The sequence below is a fragment of the Anguilla anguilla genome, chromosome 14 (genome assembly GCF_013347855.1).
Source record: "Anguilla anguilla isolate fAngAng1 chromosome 14, fAngAng1.pri, whole genome shotgun sequence".
NCBI lineage: Eukaryota > Metazoa > Chordata > Actinopteri > Anguilliformes > Anguillidae > Anguilla > Anguilla anguilla.
In genome coordinates, this window is record NC_049214.1 from 14,167,978 (window position 1) to 14,190,304 (window position 22,327).

Here is a 22,327-nt window from a genome sequence, read left to right on the forward strand (position 1 = left end):
ATAAATCCTCGTGGGTTAGCTGCCCTAGGTCCCCAATGCAGTACCGCGCCGCGCGCAGGGAACGGTGCCAGGAAGATGCAGATATTGAGGAGTGCAGATGGGCACGCTACGGATGCCATGTGCTTTTACGTAACAGCCGGGCGTCATTATGATGACAATTGTAACTCAAGCATATAATTTACTGTACTGTTCTACTGTCAAATGAAGCTGGGCGACGTCGGGTGGTGATAATTCCAGTAACCTGGTTCGAAGCATACAAAACCTACGAGAAAGACTATTGATTATTCCGGCAATAATCTGCCACCAGTTTCAGGGGAATACATGGAATACACGCAGAATTGCCTCATTGGACTTATTGGGCTAGTCTACAAGCCCACCAAAAATGAACAAATAAAATGATCACAGAATTCAGAAATGTTATCCTGAATACATTGTGGATGCTTCTATGCCGTAAAATTGATTTAACCTACAGATACACAGTCGTTATGCAGAGTCTGCTGCCGCCCAACAAATGTAAAGCAGGCGGTTTTTAAAAATATGTATTTATTTTAATTTAAATTAATTTACAAATTGAATGCACTATTCTTAGCATGTACGCAAATATCCTGAAACATGTCGCATAAGATTTAAACTTAGATTTAAATATTTTATCTCTGCAGACTCTGATCTGTGTTTTGTTCAAAATGTTTTTCCAGGCGCTGTCACATTTGATTGTTTGTTTACACACTTGCTCCCCATAAACACAAACCCGTTCTGTACCTGACCGCTCCGGTAGGCGTTGCGGAAGGAGTTATGTTAATAGAGGGGGCGGGTTGCGGGAAACGAGAGTAGATGACGTCAGCTCCCTGCTCACAGAGAGTGAAACAAACATGGCGACAGAATGGAGTGGACAGGGGTATGTTCTAACTTTGATCGTTTTTCTCTGGGGCGCAGTGGCTGGGCGAATGGAGACAGTTGTCGAGGGGATCAGCGGCAGCCGGATCTTGGGCATGCGGCTGGAAAGGAGCGACAAACCAGCCACGACCACTGATGACGGAGTCATCCAGGTAACGGAGGAGAGCAGCGTCCAGCTCAGGTTTTATGGGGTGCATATGAACTCTGGCACCTGGTCACAGATCAGGTTCACGGAGCACGGGGACAGCGGAGAGGAGGGAAACAGTAATGACAATATTAACAGGACTTGTGCCGATTTTACCAAAGACATCACCATCAGCAATTACATGAACGTCAGTAAGCAGGGCACATCGGGGGTGCTCGGAATTAACATTAAACCGCTCCGCAAGAGCGAGCCACAGAAGGAGTATGGTCTGTGCGTCAAGAGTAGTCCCGAAGACAGGTGGCACTTGCTGGGGGACAGCGATGGCAGGATGCTGGTGGTTGAGGAGAAAAAGCCGCTGATGCCGATATGGTTTCAGGCCATCCTGATTTCCTTCCTGCTGGTACTGTCCGGCATGTTTAGTGGGCTAAACTTGGGGCTGATGGCCCTGGACCCCATGGAGCTCCGCATAGTCCAAAGTTGTGGCACCGACAAAGAGAAGCGTTACGCTCGCAAGATAGAGCCTATTCGCAGCAAAGGGAACTACCTGCTCTGTTCGCTCCTGTTGGGGAATGTTTTGGTCAACACTACACTCACAATCCTTCTGGACGACCTGATCGGCTCCGGCCTGGGGGCTGTGGTCGCTTCCACGGTTGGCATCGTTATTTTTGGTGAGATCGTGCCCCAGGCACTGTGCTCTCGCCACGGTTTGGCTGTTGGGGCAAACACAATCACGGTGACGAAGTTCTTCATGGTATTAACCTTCCCGTTGTCCTTCCCGGTCAGCAAGCTGCTGGACTGCGTGCTCGGCCAGGAGATTGGCACTGTGTACAACCGGGAGAAGCTTGTAGAGATGCTGAAAGTCACAGAGCCCTACAACGATTTGGTGAAAGAGGAGCTGAACATTATCCAGGGCGCACTGGAGCTCCGAACAAAGACCGTGGAAGACGTGATGACGCCGCTGAGCAACTGCTTTATGATCCATATCGACGCGATTCTGGACTTCAATACCATGTCGGAGATAATGCAAAGCGGCTACACGCGCATCCCGGTCTACGACGAGGAACGCTCGAACATTGTTGACATTCTGTACGTCAAAGATTTGGCTTTCGTGGACCCGGACGACTGCACAACGCTTAAAACCATCACCAAGTTCTACAACCACCCGGTCCACTTCGTCTTCCACGATACCAAACTCGACGCAATGCTAGAAGAGTTCAAGAAAGGTGAGTCGTCCTAATTGTCTCGTGCTGCGCGCTTCTGTGAGTGATGGTATTCCGGTTCTGTTGGTGCATAATCTAGCCTTGAAAGCGAATTCCCGGTCCAGGTAGCCTATTAGAACAATGCAGGCGAACGTGGATATTTGAAGTCCGAGAAGATAAGAATTGCATTACGCACACAAAGTTGGCTTCCTATGGAGGATACATTGTGTTTTTTTTTTTAGCCTGCTGAGGTTATCATATTTATGTTATGTCTCACAATTGTCAAGTGTTCAGAAATTGAGAACAAATAACAATGCATGTCATTGAGTTTTCTCAATAGTAAGCCTTGTTATTGTGTTACCAAAACCCTCACACACACATGCTTTCTTGAATGTTTACAACAAAGTTGAACTTTTCTTGTATGTTCAAAACAAATAACAGCATATCAAGCAGAATCAGACTTCATTGCACTGGTGTCTGATTGTTTTGCCATCTTGAAGGTTGGCCATCTTCTGGTGGTTTTAAACTTATGGTGGATACATTCCTATAGCACTCTTACGCACATACATGCAGGGAAACATGTTTGCACGCAGGTGCACATTGAAACATACGTCCATGTCCACGCACGCACGTGCCTCCTCAGATGGGCTGTTGTTCACATGCACGTGCACACACACACACTCACACACACATAGACACATACCTCCTCAGACAGGGACAGATGCTGACATTTTTGGATACACATGCACACAAACATCCTCAGGTTTAGCATCATCCCTGCCCATGTCTGATAGTAAGAAGTGTCTACTGTGTATTGATGAACTGATCAGCAATTGTGTATGATTCCCTGATGTTACCTACCCCCCAGGCTTCAGCTTCATCACCTGACTGGCCTGCTCTGACCAAACATACATTAACAATGTACCTTTCATAAACATTCCACTTTTCTCTTTATCTTCAAAATCAGGCAAACTGAGAAGCTGTTTGCTGACAGAGTCCATAGTCCACTGGCATAATTTCTCATTTCTCACTCTTTCTCCATCCCTGACTCTCAATGAACCGGCATAGAGCAACAGAGAACATGTGTACATGTGTCAGAGTTCTGTTGCTTTTGGGTTAAAATGACAGCTGGCACATCAGTAGATTGTGGGTTCAAATCCCAAACACATCACACCAAGGTACTTGTTTGTATCTAAGTAAGTGTTTTAGCAAATGGTGCATATGTTTGAAGAGGAAAAAACAACCATACCATTAAGAATTTCACTGATAATAGGCCCACAAATTTAAAAGCGTGTTATCAGGACTAAAAATGCCCAGTGCTGTGATTCTGAACCCAAAGCCTCATGTGTAATCTGTTATCGTATTTGTGTGAAGAGAAACCACAGAGACAGTCCCTGCAGTCTTTGCCTGCCTCAGTCGACCGAGCTGAAGCATGCGGAGAATTCTGGACTGACGCTACTACACAAAACACATTTTGTTCCCCAGTTTTTGGCAGAGGTCCAATTCCACAGTCAGCACGGACTCTGATTATTGTCTGTGTATTTGTTTTATTTTTTGTAAATATCTCAAAGACCAAAGCAGGACAAGGTGTCCCATGAGCTTAAATAAACATCACACTTCCACATTCACCTCCCATGAGTTCTGGGAGTTGTTCCCTGAACAGGTGTGCAACTCTGGTCAGTGTGGAACCAAAAATAACTGGGGAACAGGGCTGACTGATGTGTTCTTTCCAGTGTGTGGTCCATCACTTCTCCACTCACGGTTGCCCCACAGTCAAAGTTTTGTCATATCCGATGTCCATCGTGTGAAGAGTTCCCTGGCACAGTCTCTAGATCTGCAAATGGGGCTTCAGCCAAAACACAGGTGTTGGATATTGCTGTTTTTCAGCATTCTATCCTTGGATTTTGAAACTGTCTCCTGATAGCTATGCCCCTCTCCAGTAGTCCATCTTCCTCATTTACCCCCCTCATGTCTGTGCTCCACACAGCCTATATCCTGGCATGGCTACCGCTCACTGCTCTTCAATGTGAGCATGCTCAGCAAGAGCTGTGCTCCATTCTAATACCACTGCTCAATACAGCCCATAGGGGGCAGTGTGGAGTAGTGGTGAGGGGCTGGGTAAGCAACCTTGGGGTGTACAGGGTCGGATTCCTTTTGGAAAGGTGCACTTACTAGCAAGGGTAGGATTGCTGACTGGATATTTTGGAAGATGTAATGAGAGTAGGGCTTGGAATGAATGAATGAATGAATGAATGACACTATTTAAAAAAAAAGATGTCATAAGACTGGGGGACAGCTGAGACATTTTTGATAAATACAAGGAGGGCAAGGTTTCTAAGGAGACATTTTTATTAAATGTAATTAGAGCAGGGTTTGTAATGTAACACGTTTTCAGTAAATATTGCAAGAGCCCTGAATGCTCTGTCAGTAAGCATCCAGTTGTAGTGTGTAAGCCCTGTAAGCCATCCCGGATGCGGTTGTCTGCTGGTAAATAAATGCATGCATAAATAAATAAATAAATAAATAAATAAATAAATAAACCACTGCGTATGCTTTAAATAAATCACCTCACTCAGAGAAACAAACGCATGGCCCTCCTTATTGGCACAGTGATGGACTGCAGTGGCAGCTCTTGTATTTTCATCTCTCTCTCTCTCTCGTTCTCTTATTCACTCCATCAAATATACACTTTTGGGGGGTATTTAAAATGTACGGAGCCAGGTGAGTTGTGCGACAGAGCTGGTTTGGAACCCTAACATGGCACAGTAACATGGTTGCAGTTAAGTGGAGAGGGATGACACTATCTGCTATAGAACCCTAAGGAATCTAAGAACAACCTGGCTCATCATATCCCTTTCCTAATATAGAGCTAGAACCAGACTGGCTCATTACATCCCTTTCCTAATGTAGAGCTGGAACCAGACTGGCTCATTATATCCCTTTCTCACTGTAGAGCTAGAACAAGACTGGCTCATCATATCCCTTTCCTAATGTAGAGCTGGAACCAGACTGGCTCATTATATCCCTTTCCCACTGTAGAGCTGGAACCAGACTGGCTCATTATATCCCTTTCCTAATGTAGATCTGGAACCAGACTGGCTCATTACATCCCTTTCCCACTGTAGAGCTGGAACCAGGCTGGCTCATTATATCCCTTTCCCACTGTAGAGCTGGAACCAGACTGGCTCATTATATCCCTTTCCCACTGTAGAGCTGGAACCAGACTGGCTTATTATATCCCTTTCCCACTGTAGAGCTGGAAACAGACTGGCTCATTATATCCCTTTCCCACTGTAGAGCTGGAAACAGACTGGCTCATTACATCCCTTTCCCACTGTAGAGCTAGAACCAGACAGGCTCATTATATCCCTTTCTCACTGTAGAGCTAGAACAAGACTGGCTCATTATATCCCTTTCCCACCGTAGAGCTGGAACCAGACTGGCTTATTATATCCCTTTCCCACTGTAGAGCTGGAACCAGACTGGCTCATTATATCCCTTTCTCACTGTAGAGCTGCAACCAGACCGGCTCATTACATCCCTTTCCTAATGTAGAGCTGGAACCAGACTGGCTAATTATACCCCTTTTCCACTGTAGAACTGGAGACAGACTGGCTTATTATAGGCTATCCCTTTCCTACTGTAGACCTGGAGACAGACTGGCTCATAATATCCCTTTCACAATGTACAGCTGGATCCAGACTAACTAGCCCTTCACCACCATAGAGCTGGCCTCCTGTTGTGAAAGAGATGAAATTTCAGTGCATCCATTCCACTGTGACCTTTTCACCACATTGTACTTAAGTTGCAAATACCCTTTATTAGTCACAGCATTCACTATCTGGAAGGAAAGACATTTGGAAGTGACAAAGAGGTGTAAGAAAGAAAGGGAGACAAAGGGAAAGGTGATGGGAAGGGAGGAGTGTTCTTTTTCTTATTTTCTTTATGTGGACACCAGTTTTTTTTCACCTCTGCCATTGTGATAGACAGAGCCTAGTATATTTATAACACTTAAAGTGAACAGAGCTTAAAGTGAATAGAGTTTCTGTTAACTCAATAAGCGACATTGAAATCAGCTCTGAATATGTTTTTTTTTTTTTTTTTGCATCTTGAGCACTGATAATTTGCAAAATGTTGTTTCATAAAAATGTGGCTTTTTAGCGGTAGTGTGTATCCATGCATTTCTACTAAATTTGCTGTCCCCCAAAAAAACATCCCTCTGGTTCTGTTAAATGTCAAACACTTATTTGTGACTGGCCGTGTTTGAGTCAGCGAGTGTCTGATTGGCCAGTGAATTGCAATATGATAGCAAGACCCTCATTTCTTCAATTGTTTTCTGGCTGATTAACAGAGCTGGAAGGAGGGGCTATTTAAGCTGAAATTAATGCTTCGGCTTCCGTATTGGTTTAAGTGGGCAATCTATGACTGCACAACTCCTACTTGTGTGCCTTGAGACGACACACACATACACACAAACACACACACACAAACGCACAGGTGCATGCACACGCACGCACGCATGCACACACAGAATCATGCACTCTGACTCTCTGATGAGTTGAAGAGAAGTGGCTGTTCCTCTTTTCCCTGAGGTATTTCCTCATGAAACATTGTCTGACTAAGTTTAGTCCATACACGTGTTTTGTGACATCACTCAGAGGAAGTGATTATGATCTCATCAAAGTCCAGGGCCAAGAGCAAAGTGGAGTGGCCAGATGCCGGAGGAGGGGGGTGTGACCTGGAGGAGAGCTGAGGAAGGACAGGCTGACCCTGTTTCATTAGGGCTATGGTTAACCCAACCACCAATGGATGAAATGGGTGTGGTCTCATATTGTGCGTGTGATAAAGGGATATTTCAGAAAAAACTAGTTTTTGTAAATTATATATTATGAATTCACCAGTAGTTGTGGTTCCTCCATGACTAGCAAAGATGAGTTTTGTGGAACTGAATGGATCTGCAGCCTGAGTGTTATTCCTGAGAGTGCGTTGTAAGTCGTTCTGCACCATGTAGTATGCAAAATCATCTTTTGGGTGACAGAGACATCTGGGCAAAAAAAAAAAAAAAACATTCGCTTATTCGTCTGACGCACATCTCCCATATCACTGTGCTGTTAACTGTGTTGATATTTTTCCTATAATAGATACAAGCCAGTTAGCCCATAGCTCCCTCATTACCATTTGCACATGACCGCTAATAACGCCCAGAGGGGTGACATAATTATATAATCTCCCCACCCTCCTCCTTCCCCATCCCCTTCCCTCCCTGTAACTTTGTGTTGTCAAGGGAAACCAAAATGATGTAATGCGTCACAATCCTCAGTGTCTGAGTCACTCTTGGACTGGCAAACCCTCCAGCCAGTCAGAGCCCTGCGCTGCTGCCTGTGTCTGATTAAAATATAAAATATGACTTCTGTCCTTTTTTTGCTTCAATGTGAAGGCATGTTGATCTTGTTTATAACTGCACGGTCTGTTGTTTTAGAAATGGGGTTGGGGGAGGGGGGTTGTACGGTCGTGCGTTGTGCAGTACAGCAAAGGGAGATGTGAGCTTTTCTGACTCTGTTGCTTAGAATGAAGGGTCATCATTTTCTCTCAGTGCACCACACCACTTATGTCCTTAACCTGTCAGCTGAGAGAGAGAGAGAGAGAGAGAGATGCAAAAGAGGGTGGGTAAGAGCAGGAGAGAGAGAAGGGGAAAGAGAGAGTGGGAGAAGGGAATGAGAGAAAGAAAAAAAGAGGCATGGTGGAAAGAGAGAGGTAAATAGTGAGGGAAAGAAGAGAGCGAGGAGGGTCAATATTTCACTGCTCTACCCTCTCTCCATCCCCCATCTCTCTGTCAATCTCCTTTTTTCATTTTGTTTTCCTCTCTCTGTTTCTCTCTCGCTGCACTCAGGAAGTCATCGGAGATCCATAACAGTCTCCCCCTGCACACCACAGCATCTGCTAATTGATTAAACACATCTCTGATCATAGCTTTTATATATTATGTTGTATGTATTTAAAGGTTTGAAAACTTTATTCTTTGTTTCAAATTTGAGTTATAGTACACTCTGAATACAATGTTTGTAGCCATAAATATGCACAGTAAAACAAAAGAATAAAGCAAAATTGTTTTGGTTTTTATTTTTTTTTAACGTCTTACGCCAATGTGAATGTGAATTGATTGTGCTATTGCAATCAATCAGTGGGTACATGCAGCACTTTTCTGGAGGACGGAAACTACATAACTGGTGATAAATAGCTTAGCAAATATATGAATCATCAAGTGCACAAAATCAGGGAAGTGCACAAAATCAAGGAAGAATTATTTTGAGTGCCCTTGCCATTTGTGCCTGTGTATGTGTGTGTGTGTGTGTGTGTGTGTGTGTCTGTGTGTGTGTGTGTGTCCAGGGGGTATAACGGCTTCTCTGTCTGCCTCAGGTAAATCCCACCTGGCCATAGTGCAGAAGGTGAACAATGAGGGAGAGGGGGATCCCTTCTATGAGGTGCTGGGTCTGGTCACATTGGAGGACGTCATTGAGGAGATCATCAAGTCCGAGATCCTGGATGAGTCCGACCTCTACAGTGAGTCTGCAGCACGTCAAAGGCTAAAATTGACTTAGCTTTGTCTGTCACTTAATCAGTTTCCTAGACCTTTTGCTCTTCGATTAGCCTAGCTCCAGTCTGCTTACAGTAAAACCTTTAATAAGATACTAACCAGAATGGAGGCTGTTTGGAACTCTGCAATGTTCCTGACTTTGAAAGGGGTGTCAAAATGTATACAAGAATTTCAAAACTTGATATTGAGTACTGATGTCTTAAAACGGGAACAATAAATAATTTTGTAGGAACAATAAAATTAAGCAATAATTAAACCAGCAGTTATGGGGGATCGCATTTGAATGTTTCTTCCCCTCCAGTGTTGGCTTTCCAAATCGCACGTCTCATTTTCAATGAATTGAGCCATACGATCCCCATACGATCCCGGGTCTTTTGCGCTGACCCTTCTTTACTTATCACTGTTGATTTTCCCACCTAGTTCTTTACTGTGATATTGTGCTTGTCTTGATATGCACAAGTCCGGCTAATGCTGGTATCATATCGTGTGTGCAGCTCACGCTCTTCCCCAGCGCTAAACTGACCTGCTGTTTCCCATGTGTGTGTTAGTTTCGCTAACCTGTGCTGCTCATGCATGTGCTGCTGTAAGGCATTGCACAGTATTGTTCCTTTAAGATAATGTTTATGTAGGCCTAATGTTTGAGGTCTGAAGAGACCCCATTTCCTGTTATGGCACAAAAGCATAATTTAAAAAAACTGACAAAAAATATTATGGTGAATATTGTGATTCTCTGCATTTGGATTTGGAAATATACGTTTTTTGATTTGCTGTCTTTTTGCCTGTCTCTTCAGCTGATAATCGCAACAGGACAAAAGTGGCCTATAACAAAAATAAGCCAGACTTTTCTGTGTTCAAACAAGAGACTGAATCCAAAGTGAAGATTTCACCTCAGCTAATGCTGGCTGCTCACCGCTTTCTGGCTACAGGTGAGTGGACAGTGTAAGAGTACCTGTGTACCACTGTACAACTGCACGCTGTGACTCAACACTGGGCGCAACACTAACACAATAAACTACCTGCTGGCCATATGCATCCTACCATAGACGCTATCTTGGCCGGTTGATCACTGGGTAGGAAAAAAAAGCCATTTAGATGCATCAACAGAATTGTGACATGTCCAAGTATGTGGTTGTACAGTGTCAGCATGATTCCCACTAATGACAGAGCAATAAGTAACAGCTATTCATAATTTAAGAAGGCGCTGTCATTTTGTTTGCAAGCACGCATCATATTCATAAATAGTTTTATAAATGGCATGTGGAAAATGCTTGGCCTGCATGCAACATTTTTGACCCTTTATGGTGTGAGATCACAAATATGTGATTAAAAGTTTCTTAACTGACATTCTAATGCCGATGGAACAATCACTACTGGCAAGTGAAAGCAGTGGTTCTGTGGAACACTGACTTGAAAAACATCCCAAAAAACCTACTCTTCAAAGGATTAAAAAGAATCAGGTCCCCTGGAGGAAGTAATATTAAAGCTGCATCTGTGTATGAACACATATTGCAGAATTCAAATTGCAGTACATCACCGTGCACTGCTGTGCACTGCAGCATTGTACTATGCCACAGATGCCAGTGCAAAGCAGGACTATATATAACCCTGGCATGCTGCCCCAGGCCTGCTGTGTGCTGGGCTAGCATCAACAGTGAAATGCAGCATGCTGAGCTTTTACACTTTTCTACATTTTAAACACTATTTTTAAATGATGCTGGGACAAAAATAGAACTCTAGCTAGATATTCCTCTTTTATTCTGAAGACAGCCAGAATACTGTCTCTCACAATTGGTGTTGGGTCAGATAGAAGAACAAACACATAGATAAACCGCTCTCTGTCTTCCACAAACACAGGCACACAGACGCACACGCAAGCACACACACACACACACACACACACACAAGAAAGTTGTTTGTCCTGACAAAGGAAGTCAAACACCTGGCCTCTTTAATCCCGCCTTGACATTCTGTGGCTGACATCACTAATCCTATCACAGAGCTAGCTAAACTTGGATCTGTCTGAGGGGGTGGGGCTTCTGGCTTCACCTGTCTGTGCTGTGCATTGTGGGAAGGACAAAATTACCCAAATCCCAACTAAAGCCCGACAGGGCCATTACTGCTGGAGGGTGAGTCTGACTGGGTGAGCACTCGGGTGTGTCCACATACAGCATTCCTGCACTTATGCACACGCATGTCTGTGTATACTGCCATGAATCTGCACAGATGTCATATGAAAACTATTTAAAGCCAGGCACTGAAGCCAGTTGGCTCCCAGATAGCTGTTGCTGAGCTAATGACAGACAGAATGCATGTCTGTGAGCTAAGAACAGGCAGGCTGCATGTCAGAGTTGGGTTCATTTTCATTATATTTTCATCGCAGAGCATTGTGGGTGCTAAAAGCGGACAGGGGTGATTCATCCTGTTAAGGCACCATTTCAGTGCACGGAATGGCCCCACAGTTGGGTATCAAAGCCAGACCAGACCATTGGTAGCTGTAGCTGGCAGCCCCACAGTTGGCTCTGGCATCTCCCACAGAAGGGAGGGTTTTGTTCAGCTGTGATGATGGTGTCTCGCTGTGCTCTAGAACCCTCCGCCGGGTTGATCCACACCTCCGCCTGTTAAGCGCATGAAGCATCTTTCTCTGACTTTTGTTTTTGCGAGGCCTGACTCATGGATCACACTTTGCTGACATAGTCGCGGTTGAGCATTTTGTGGGGCGAAAAGACGAAGAAGCAAATATGTGTTGGTAAGAGCAGAGCGGCTCCGTGTCTGTGAGTCAACAGCACACTGTGGAGCGCTCACCCTAACCCCCCGCCCCTCTTCGTCCCTCCCCAGAGGTGAGCCTGTTCAGCCCGCTCCAGATCACCGAGAAGGTGCTGCTGAGGATCCTGCGGCACCCACACGTCATCCAGGAGATCAAGTTCAGCGACGGCAGCAAGCATTCGCCCCAGCACTACGTCTACCAGCGCGGCAAGGCCGTCGACTACTTCATCCTCATCCTGCAGGTATGCCGTGCCCCCCTCTCCCGCTCTCCGGCCAGGCCGGGGGGGGACGGAGCGACAGAGTGGGCTGGGATGGGATGGAGGACCAGCCCCTTTGTGTTGCTATGCACCGTGCAGTGAATTGGGTGAGGATTTTGTGTCCTTCGGCTGGCGGTGTTTAGCCTAAGCTGATTTGGCTCTTATCCAGCAGGGCAAATGGAAGGTGGAAGATGTTTGGCTTCTGAGTGCACGGTCATGACCCAATCTAGGTCAGACCATAAGAGGAAAAAGCATAAAGTAAATAAGTGGGGAATTGGTTATAGGAATGAGCAACTCCAGTCCCTATCTGCCTGTCCAAAACGATCTAACCTGGCTCGTCTTCAATGGCTTGCTGGGTACGGTGTGGCTTTCAACACTGAGCTCCGGGACACTTCATCTGCAGGCTGAGACCACAAGCCCAAATAGCGTATCCCCAATGGAGATTTAAAATGATATCCAGTCACCTTCAAAAATAATAAAGGAAAAATAATAAAACAAAATAACGAAATAGTGTCCCAATGGAAGGATTTGTTATCTAGCAGTCCATTTACCATTTAGCTGGGAACACTCTAACCGACCGGAGTCACTATGCAGCGAGCAGAGGAGAAAATTAAAATGGAGGTCAAATTGAATAAAACGGAGTCAAGCGCACAAAATCCACTGGGCAGACACGCTAGTAGGGCTAAGGCAAGAGTCAGAGTCGAATATAATGAGTCAATGGTCAAACACGAAATCCAGTCAGCAAACAAGCCAGAAGGGCTAGATGAGAATCAAAAGTCAAACAAGAGGAGTTCAGACACGCAAAGTCAACGAATCACAGTCCACCAGTACAGAGCACAAACCTGAAAAGCTAGTCTCCACTGGTAAATGGCATACTGTGGCTTTTTAAAACCAAGGGAAACCGGAGACGGAAATGGCCAATCTGATGATAAACCGGAAGAAAATGAGACAAACACACGCAGGAAAGACAAATGGAAACGCAACACTAAGACAGAGGTTGTAACTGAGTGCATGTGTGTGTGCATGAGTGTGTATTTGCACATGTGCACCACTGTGGGCATCTCTAGTCTAAGGATGGATGTGATGAGTCTAAGCTCATCACATCCATTCCCATTCCAAACTTCACATCACTTCCAATCCTGTCAAACTACATCACATCCCTTCTTATCCAGTAAAATCTAGTCACATCCACATCCCAGCCCCTCCCATTCAATGACAACCCACCCCTTCTTATCCAGTCACATGCAGTCACATCCACATCCCAGCCCCTCCCATACAATTACCTCACAGCGCACCATATCGCATCAAGCCTGAGCCATCCTCTGCGATGGAATTTTAAATCTATGTGCACGGCGATGTCAGCAGTTTTTTAATGTTGCTCGTTGAGATAAATGCTCCTATCTGACATACTTTGAAGCCAAAGGGCACAGCAGTCAGATGCTGTTAAATGTGGTCACAGCAATATTTAATGAGCATAAAATTAGACTGGTTCTATCTTTACATAGAAACAGATCATAATGAGAAATTTGGTGTGTGTGTATATGTGTGCATGTATATACATATGTACATGTGTATTACATTGCGTGACGGTCAGGTTTGTGTGTTACTGTGTTCTTGTGAAGGTCAGTGTGTGTGTGTGTGTGTGTGTACATGTACATGCTGTGGCAGACTGACAGGTCTGTGCTTCCGTTAGGACAGGAGCAGCTGTGTCCTCTCTGGGGGGTGAGAGTGGCTCAGCTGGGACCTGCAGGTCTGTCCTCCGCTAATTTATCCCGCTTACGTAAGAGAGGAGTCTACACCCTGCATCACAGCGCTAATCCTCTCCTAGCCCACACACACACACGCACACTCGCACACACACACGTTCCCCGGAGCGAAAACCCGCAGTGACCTTTGCAGCATGACCTTCATGCGGTCACCCACACAACTGATATTCGCACAGTATGCTCACACGCATACAAACTATTTATAACAAAGGAAGGCACTGTCCTTTTAAAAAAAAAATTTACATGATTTTGTACACAATGTTTTTTTTTATTGGTTTTTTTTTTTTTGCAGTGCACAAACTCACACTCATACATTAATTTCATATTACATGCATGTCAATCACTGGTCAGTTACTTCTCTATAGCATTTTTATTATAAAATATGTCAAGTCTTTGTGTCGAGAATAAATGCATCTTCACGTGTAGTCTTTATTATGAGCCAGTATTCGATATTTTAAAATTATCCTCAATTCTGTACAATGTTTCCTCACAAACAGCAGTAGCCTATGAGCAGAACAAAAGTGAGGAAGACTGCTGTGGTCTTTAAACTGGAATGCGGTCTTCCTTCCTCTTCCTCTGGAGATCCACGCAGCTGGGGGTCAGGGCAAATTTAACCCCCCCCCGGTCCCCTTTGGGGGGTGCCAATCAGAGCCCAGTCCACCACGCTGCGGGGATGATTGCTGATAAATATTTCCTAGTCTTTTTTTTCAAGGCTTGTTTTCCTCCCGACCGAGTTTAGGTTTTTTGCACACAACATCACTCCCTGAACTGAGAATCGCGTGGTTTTATGATCCAGCCCGAGTCGTTGTTAAATAAGCTTGGTCAAATTTTTCTGCCGCTGTCATTGAAAGCTGAGCATTTACAGATTAATCTGTGGGTCAGGGCACTGCGACATTTATAAGATTACATTTTGTACATTTACATATTTTAATGTAAACATATTATCTTCCATAACTTACAGGCAAAATTGACATGTAGATCTGATAGCTGACTGTTATAGGGGTAGATTTCCTACGTTTGTGTGTGTGCGTGCGTGTGCATGTGTGTGTGCGTGTGTGCGTGTGCATGTGTGTGTCCATGTGTGTGTGCGTGTTTGTGTGTGTGTGTGTGTGTGTGTGTGTGTACGTGTCCGTGTGTGTGTGTGTCAGTATGGTGTGTAAGGCCAGCAGTGGTAAGGGGATATGGCAGTGATTCTCCTGGTGCAATCGGAGAGGGGGGGTCTGGTTGCAGGGTGTGGGGTGCTGGCTCCAGGGCAGGTACCACATAACACCTCCAGAGTAGTGCAGATGGAGGGCCTCTCTCACCTGAGCCCCTGACCTTCAACACCCCAATACCACGCGTCACTGACAGGATGTCCGAGGAGCTCTCCTGCCGGGGGGTGTGGCCTCAGGAAACAGTAGCATCACAGGAGCCATTAAATCCCTGTTCATCCCTGCAACTGATACCAATACAGCAGGTCTCTTCTTCTGAAGTGAAATGGAACAGATCAATTAAAATGAACTATTTCGCTCATCTTTTCCCAGACAGATTATGCTACGGTGTACTGTTTGAACTCTAGAACCCCCTCCCCCCATGTCTCTTAGTCCTCTGCAACCGAATTCTACCTGACCCCTCCTCAGACAACCAACAAACACACACACGCCTGCACACTTGCACAGACACACACGCATGCGCGCGCACACACACACACACCAATGACATGTGACTGGTATTTAGAAGAGGCCTGACACTCAATCTAGAAAACAAATGACACAGTGCAAGGCCATCTGCCACCTGCTGGATTTATGGACCAGTTCATCATTGTGGACCATATCCTCTCTTCTCTTTCGGCCCCTTGTCACCAGTTGAAATGTCCCAGAGATTGATGTGCTCCATGTTTGTGTGAGTCTTTACACCAGGGTTAGCATGGCTTCCCAGTCCTGCGTCCAAGTACGGAGTAGGTTATGCTGACCGCTGCATTTAGACCCAGAGAGAAGAGTCAACACATTATTCTTTTCCTTTACAATGTTTCTTAAGGTGACCTTTGTGAACTTTCTGTTGGTGTTTCTCTCTGTTCTGACGACAGATAGATTCACCCAGGGGGTCTGCTTGTTTTTCAGAAGGGGAGGGGGGGTGAGGGGCAGTGGAAACGTCTGCCTGCTTCTGAAAAAGAGTCCAGCAGTCAAGCACCTCTGGGTTATCGCTACGGTCTCAATCTTATGTTTTTTTGCCCCTCAGGGCCGGGTTGAGGTGGAGGCAGGGAACGAGAACATGAAGTTCGAGACGGGACCTTTCTCCTACTACGGTGTCATGGCTTTGAGCTCTCCCCCCCTGGGTAAGTATCACCCCCACCCCGCCTGTCTGTTTGTCCTGTCTCTGTGCCTCTCACTGTCTCCCTCCCTCTCTCCATCTCTTTCTCTGGCTCCTCTTCTTATAAAAAGGCTTTTCAATGGCCAGTAATGTGCTTTTGACAGGCAGGCTTCTTAATGCTAAGGTAACTCCTTGAAATTGTATTTCCGCCTACATCCTCTCAATGAGTGGTCTGTTTGTTACCCTGCATTTATGTATTTTAGAATTCTTTGGCTGTTTGGACCACAAAGGTCTGGGGAGAAGATGATTAGTTCACATTCAAATGATGTTACCGTCAAATCAGTCGAAGGCTAGCGTGCATTAATTTTCCGTTTTGCAAAGCTAAAACTGTTGGCTATAAAACTGATGTGCTGATGTGCTTAGGAGTATTGCAGCTGGTTGATGTAGCTGCGGAGGCACACAGCAGTGATAGTCGGGGTGGTGGAATCAGCTGCACGGGTGGTGTTTGTGTTTTTGTGTCTGCATCACTCTGTCTTTTATGTCAGTATTGGATAAAGGAAATTTATCACTCAAGTAACTCTAATGACTGATGACGATGCACTCATTGTTGCACTATTGGGTGAGATTAACTGGAAACTGCTGATGGTTAAGGCATTGATTCTGCATTATTGACGCCTAGTGGCTGAAAATAAGTATGACAACTGAGACAGACACTGTACTGTACAATGTTGTCTAAATGTTGTATTAAACCCCCCTTTTTTGAGGCATTACAGGACAGAGGGTAAAGAAACGCATCCGTGTCTCTCACCAGCATAATAAGCTTCTTATATTTATGCTTTCTGTCTCTTTCCCTGTATAAATCTCTGGCTTTCTTTCAGATACTTTTTCTGTGCATTCTCTCTCACTCTCTCCTTCTCTCTCAGGTCTCACACTTTTACCGGTCATGGGGGAATGTAGCTGTGCTGCTTTCTCTTTTGTGTCTCTCTCTCCAAGCTCCCTCCTACTTTTGTTCTCTCTCCGCCTTTTTTATTGTTTCTTTGTTTTATGTCCATAAAAGTCTCCAACAGTTAGTTTGTATGTCCCTCACAATTCAGGTTATGGTCAGTCATGTCAAATGTATTTGCTTTTTTGTGTGTGGTGTTTGTGTATGTGTGCGCGTGCGCGTGTGTGTGTGTGCAGTTATTGCCCCCTTCATGGTTTATGATGTTTACTGTACTTTTAAAATGCTGTCTACCTCACATGCCTTATGTATTTTCATATCAGATTAAATTCAGTTTACATGCCCAGTCTTAAGTTTAATGGCAGCACTACAGTTTGTCTATTTCAACTACATTTCAGTTCAGTCATTTTAGGAAATTAATTGTAAAATCCTCTTAAGACACAGTGGGCCTTAGTCTCCTGAAATGACTGAACTGAAATGGCATTGACCCCCACATGGTACTACCCTTGTTTGTTTACATCCTCAGTTGTAGTTTTTTTGTCGGCAGGTCCATGGGGAACCTGTTTAAATCCAAGCATCCATCTCTCTTCCCTCCCTATCCCACTGTCTCTCTGTGTATCCTCTCCGTTACTGTATACCCCTCTCCCTCTATCTCCCTATGTCTCTCTATCTCTTTCTTTCTGTATTTCTCTCTCTCCATTTGTCGTCCTATTTCAGCTGTCTCTCCCAGTCTCTCTCCCTCAGTGGCATCGTCTCGTCCGCGCCATCTCTCTCTAAAGAGGTTTTCTCTGTTCTCTCGCTTTCCAGGTAAAATCTTTTGCATGTCTGGGGCCTGTGTGGGCTAACCAGGAGAGGCTAACCTGGTTTGGCTAACCTGGTTTGGCTAACCTGGAGAGGCTAATCTGGTTTGGCTAACCTGGAGAGGCTAATCTGGGTGGGCTAACCTGGAGAGGCTAATCTGGTTGGGGTTACCTGGAGAGGCTAACCTGGGTGGGCTAACCTGGAGAGGCTAATCTGGGTGGGGGAACAGGTTTCTCATTACTCAAGAGCTCCAGTCCAGCGCAAACAGGTGTTTTTTAAACTGAAATGAACCGAATATTTATTAATTTCTTCATAAAAGTTCAAATAACACCACTACAGAAAGTGAGTGTCCCTGACCAGTTTAGGATGCAGAGGCAGGGACCCACACTGAGACACCTGTCCAGGTGTATTTAGCACCAAACTGGAGGTGTTCTTCCAAGGCCTCATCGCTACAGTCTAGGCTCTGCTACAGAGGAATTTGGGCCGGGGGGTGATGGGTGGGACACGGCTGCTGGATTGGGGCTCTTCTCTCACTCGCAATGTACAGTAACACTCTCACAGAGCACAAAATGGCTGTGAGGAGGGGGTATCCCCCCCCCCACATATCGTACCTCAGTCAGATATCATCTTGCTGTCCGTCAGTATCAAAAAAATGCTATTGCTAACACCCAAGGGGAAACAAATCCACCCAAACCCAAAATAAAGTTACATATTTGATTTACATTAAGCAGGCTATGATATCCTCAAAAGGGTTATAGCAGATGAATATCCCAAGATCAGCCCTACTTGCGTACAGTATCTGGGTACTGGAAATTTTTATGATGCTGAATGTTGTTTTTAAAGCAAGGAAAGTGGTGATTGCTAAGTCCATTGGGGGGCTGGGGGAGCTGAAGCTCAGAAGTTCATAGGAAGGCCAAGGAGGGGAGGGTTGGAGTTTTTTGCAGTTGGTTTTAAGTTGGTGGGGGCAGAGTGTTGCTTCACACCCTTTCCAGAAAACTGCATGGCCATGGGTGCACATTGGGAAGTAAGCATGTATTCCAAGCTGTTCCCACGAACAACGTGTTATGAGGGCAGTCACAGGACTATCACTTATTCCATGCACATGTGCGTTTGTAGCTTTGCATGTGCGTCTCTGCACATGTTTGCTTGTAGCTTTGCGTGTGCGTCTCTGCACATGTGCGTTTGCGTGTGTCCACACACTGTTTACTTGTGCATTTGTATATGTGTGTGTGTGTGTTTGTGTGTTGTTCTGTACAGGCCATTGTTAGCAGCTTCCCTTCCCTAACCCACTGACCAACATCACAGGACACAGTGCTTGTTCCTATCTTACAGTGTGTGTGTCAGTCAGTGTTTGTTCCTATCTTACTGTGTGTGTGTGTGTGTGTGTGTGTGTGTGTGTGTCAGTCAGTGTTTGTTCCTATCTTACTGTGTGTGTGTGTCAGTCAGTGTTTGTTCCTATCTTACAGTGTGTGTGTGTCAGTCAGTGTTTGTTCCTATCTTACAGTGTGTGTGTGTCAGTCAGTGTTTGTTCCTATCTTACAGTGTGTGTGTGTGTGTGTCAGTCAGTGTTTGTTCCTATCTTACAATGTGTGTGTCAGTCAGTGTTTGTTCCTATCTTACAGTGTGTGTGTGTCAGTCAGTGTTTGTTCCTATCTTACAGTGTGTGTGTGTGTGTGTGTCAGTCAGTGTTTGTTCCTATCTTACAGTGTGTATGTCAGTCAGTGTTTGTTCCTATCTTACAGTGTGTGTGTGTGTGTGTCAGTCAGTGTTTGTTCCTATCTTACAGTGTGTGTGTGTCAGTCAGTGTTTGTTCCTATCTTACAGTGTGTGTGTGTGTGTCAGTCAGTGTTTGTTCCTATCTTACAGTGTGTGTGTGTCAGTCAGTGTTTGTTCCTATCTTACAGTGTGTATGTCAGTCAGTGTTTGTTCCTATCTTACAGTGTGTATGTCAGTCAGTGTTTGTTCCTATCTTACAGTGTGTGTGTGTGTGTGTGTCAGTCAGTGTTTGTTCCTATCTTACAGTGTGTGTGTGTCAGTCAGTGTTTGTTCCTATCTTACAGTGTGTGTGTGTGTGTCAGTCAGTGTTTGTTCCTATCTTACAGTGTGTGTGTGTCAGTCAGTGTTTGTTCCTATCTTACAGTGTGTGTGTGTGTGTGTGTGTGTGTGTGTCAGTCAGTGTTTGTTCCTATCTTACAGTGTGTGTGTGTGTGTGTGTGTCAGTCAGTGTTTGTTCGTATCTTACAGTGTGTGTGTGTCAGTCAGTGTTTGTTCCTATCTTACAGTGTGTGTGTGTCAGTCAGTGTTTGTTCCTATCTTACAGTGTGTGTGTCAGTCAGTGTTTGTTCCTATCTTACAGTGTGTGTGTGTGTCAGTCAGTGTTTGTTCCTACCTTACTGTGTGTGTGTGTGTGTGTGTTTCAGAGTTCCGCTCTCCATCCCACCTCAGTGGTCTAAACCGCTCGGCCTCTCTGACCTGCGCAGAGCGCTCCGAGTCCCTCTCCATCAGCGGCAGTAACACCCAGCTCAACAGCTCGCCGTCTCCGCACTACACCCCTGACTTCAGCGTGCGCGCGCTCTCCGACGTGCAGTTCGTCAAGGTAACGCACTCCCTGCGGTTTAGAGTGTCCACTTGCACACGTTAAACCAGGGGCTGCCTCGTGGGTCGTCCTGGTCTGCATTCGGCTCGTGGTCCAACATCCAATCCTTTCTCTCTCCCCTGTCTCTCCTTTTCACTGCTGTGCTCTTTCACCATCACTCCCTTCTCCATCTAACCTTACCGCATGGTGTGATGAGACTAAGCCTGGTGTGAGATGAGAGAATGTGCCTTGTTATTACAGCAGTGGTCAGTGACTACACCTGACCAGTTGTGATCTTGTGTAGGTGATGCTGTAATTTGAGGGGGGCGATTCAAACCGATTCTTCTGTAAAATAAGGCTGTGTAACACTGGTAAAAAATCAGATTGTCGTGCAGCGGACTCTCGGTTTGCTTTTACAGGATCTGTAGAGAGAGGGTGTGTCTCGAGTGCGGACCGCTCTTCACGCTCTCTCACCGTCCTTCTCCCCGTCTCCTCAGATCACACGTTCGCAGTACCAGAATGGGCTGATGGCGTCGCGGCTGGACAGCACCCCGCAGTCCCCTGAAAGTGAGCACAAAAGGCTGGGGGACCCGCCCGTGCTCCCCCCGGCCCAGCCCGCCGAGCCCACGGAGAACGGGCCGGACGAGACCACCTCGCTGCTGACCGAGCAGAACTGCCTGCCGCCCAGCCGCCCCAACCACGCCCACATGCTGAGCCAGCTCCACACCCACGCCCACACCGAGAGCACCATCTGAGGGGCTGCAGCAGAGGGAAGCTGTGCGGAGGAGCTGGGGGGGGGGGGGGGTGCACACTGCTGAAGTGGAACAGGAAGAGCACAGTGGTGTACCTGCTTTAAGCCTACACACAGTATCCTCTCCCACCTGTCCCCAACCTCTGTGTGTGTGAGAGAGTGTGTGTGTGTGTTTGCAGGAAGAGCAAGACAAGAGCTATACTGTTCACAGATGTAAACAGAGCTCTGGGGATTGTGTGTGTGTGTGTGTGTGTGTGTGTTTGTTGGACACTGTTCCAAGGGATGGGGGATGGGGGTTTTTGTAGTGTGGTATGTCAGTGGTCAGGAAGGCATGTGAATGACAGTGAACTCTTGATGTGAGAGTGAAGTTTGTGCAGAAAGACCACAATTTGTGGCTTTCTATAGATCTTTGTGAGAAGTTTAACTTAATTTAAGAACAAAACATGAAAAAAAAAACCATCAGCTTCAGGATTGTTGCCTCATGTAACAGGGTGGAGACACCCAGAAACCCATAAGCAAGTGTCTGTGTTCTTGTTGGTGGGGTTGGCTTGCTGTATGGCATGTGGCCTTCGCACATGGCCCTACAGTATGCCACAACCTCAGAAAGATGAAAATCACACGCACTGCACTTCCACACACCTTCATCCACAAGGGGGCACACATCAGCAAGAACAGAGACTGAAAGAATCAATTTACTGTTTTATACAAATATATTAGTATACACACAGACACTATTCCTGTGAACCTCATGATTTTTTTGGGTTTCAGAGGGTCACGCTGTAACTCTTACACTACACCAGCACAGAGTCACTCTCCCTCACAGTCTCCAAGGCAACGTGTGTGTGTGTGTGTCTGTGTGTGTGTGTGTGCATAATGTCTCTGTTGTGTGATTCATCTGACACTAGCAATACATTCCCTCAAAGAAATCCCAAGTCGGCATGTTTTCCCCCAAAAATTGGACCGAGGGCTTTAGGGTCTTTAGGGTCCACTGTGGGCTTTAGGAAGACAGAGGCCTGTGTAGCAGTGCGGGGAAAGCACAGCCTTTTTGGGCAGCGAGGGCAAAGTTTGGGCATGTTTGACAGAACATGATTGGTCTTCCTTCAGAGTAAGTCAGCTCTTGGTATCGCAATGAGCCTTGAGTGGCTGAGGCAGAAAAGCTTTAGGAGTGCGCTGGTGGCTGGCTGCTAGGCTCCCCATATACCTGGACACCCGCCTCCCAAATATATATATATATATATATATATAGATAGATAGATAGATATATATATATCATATATGAGATTTATTATATTTATTTTGCAAAACTGTTTAATGTGTATATTCTTGAGATTTTATTGTGTGTTGTATATTCT

The 22,327-nt window shown here is 45.6% G+C and overlaps 1 protein-coding gene across 2 annotated transcripts; it reads left to right on the forward strand.

Moving 5' to 3' along the window:
• Positions 1-827: 827 nt before the first annotated feature.
• LOC118213408 (metal transporter CNNM4) lies at positions 828-21,495 on the forward strand. Of its 2 annotated transcripts, XM_035392324.1 has the most exons (8): positions 828-2,262; positions 8,656-8,799; positions 9,625-9,759; positions 11,669-11,838; positions 15,837-15,933; positions 17,566-17,655; positions 20,070-20,245; positions 20,722-21,495. In XM_035392324.1, exons 1-8 carry the CDS (start codon positions 870-872, stop codon positions 20,977-20,979), a joined length of 2,463 nt encoding a protein of 820 aa, XP_035248215.1. In that variant the 5' UTR covers positions 828-869; the 3' UTR covers positions 20,980-21,495. The 2 variants fall into 2 exon arrangements, with proteins under 2 accessions (XP_035248215.1, XP_035248216.1); XM_035392325.1 differs by lacking the exon at positions 17,566-17,655 and having other exon boundaries at positions 830-2,262.
• The last annotated feature ends 832 nt before the right edge of the window (positions 21,496-22,327 follow it).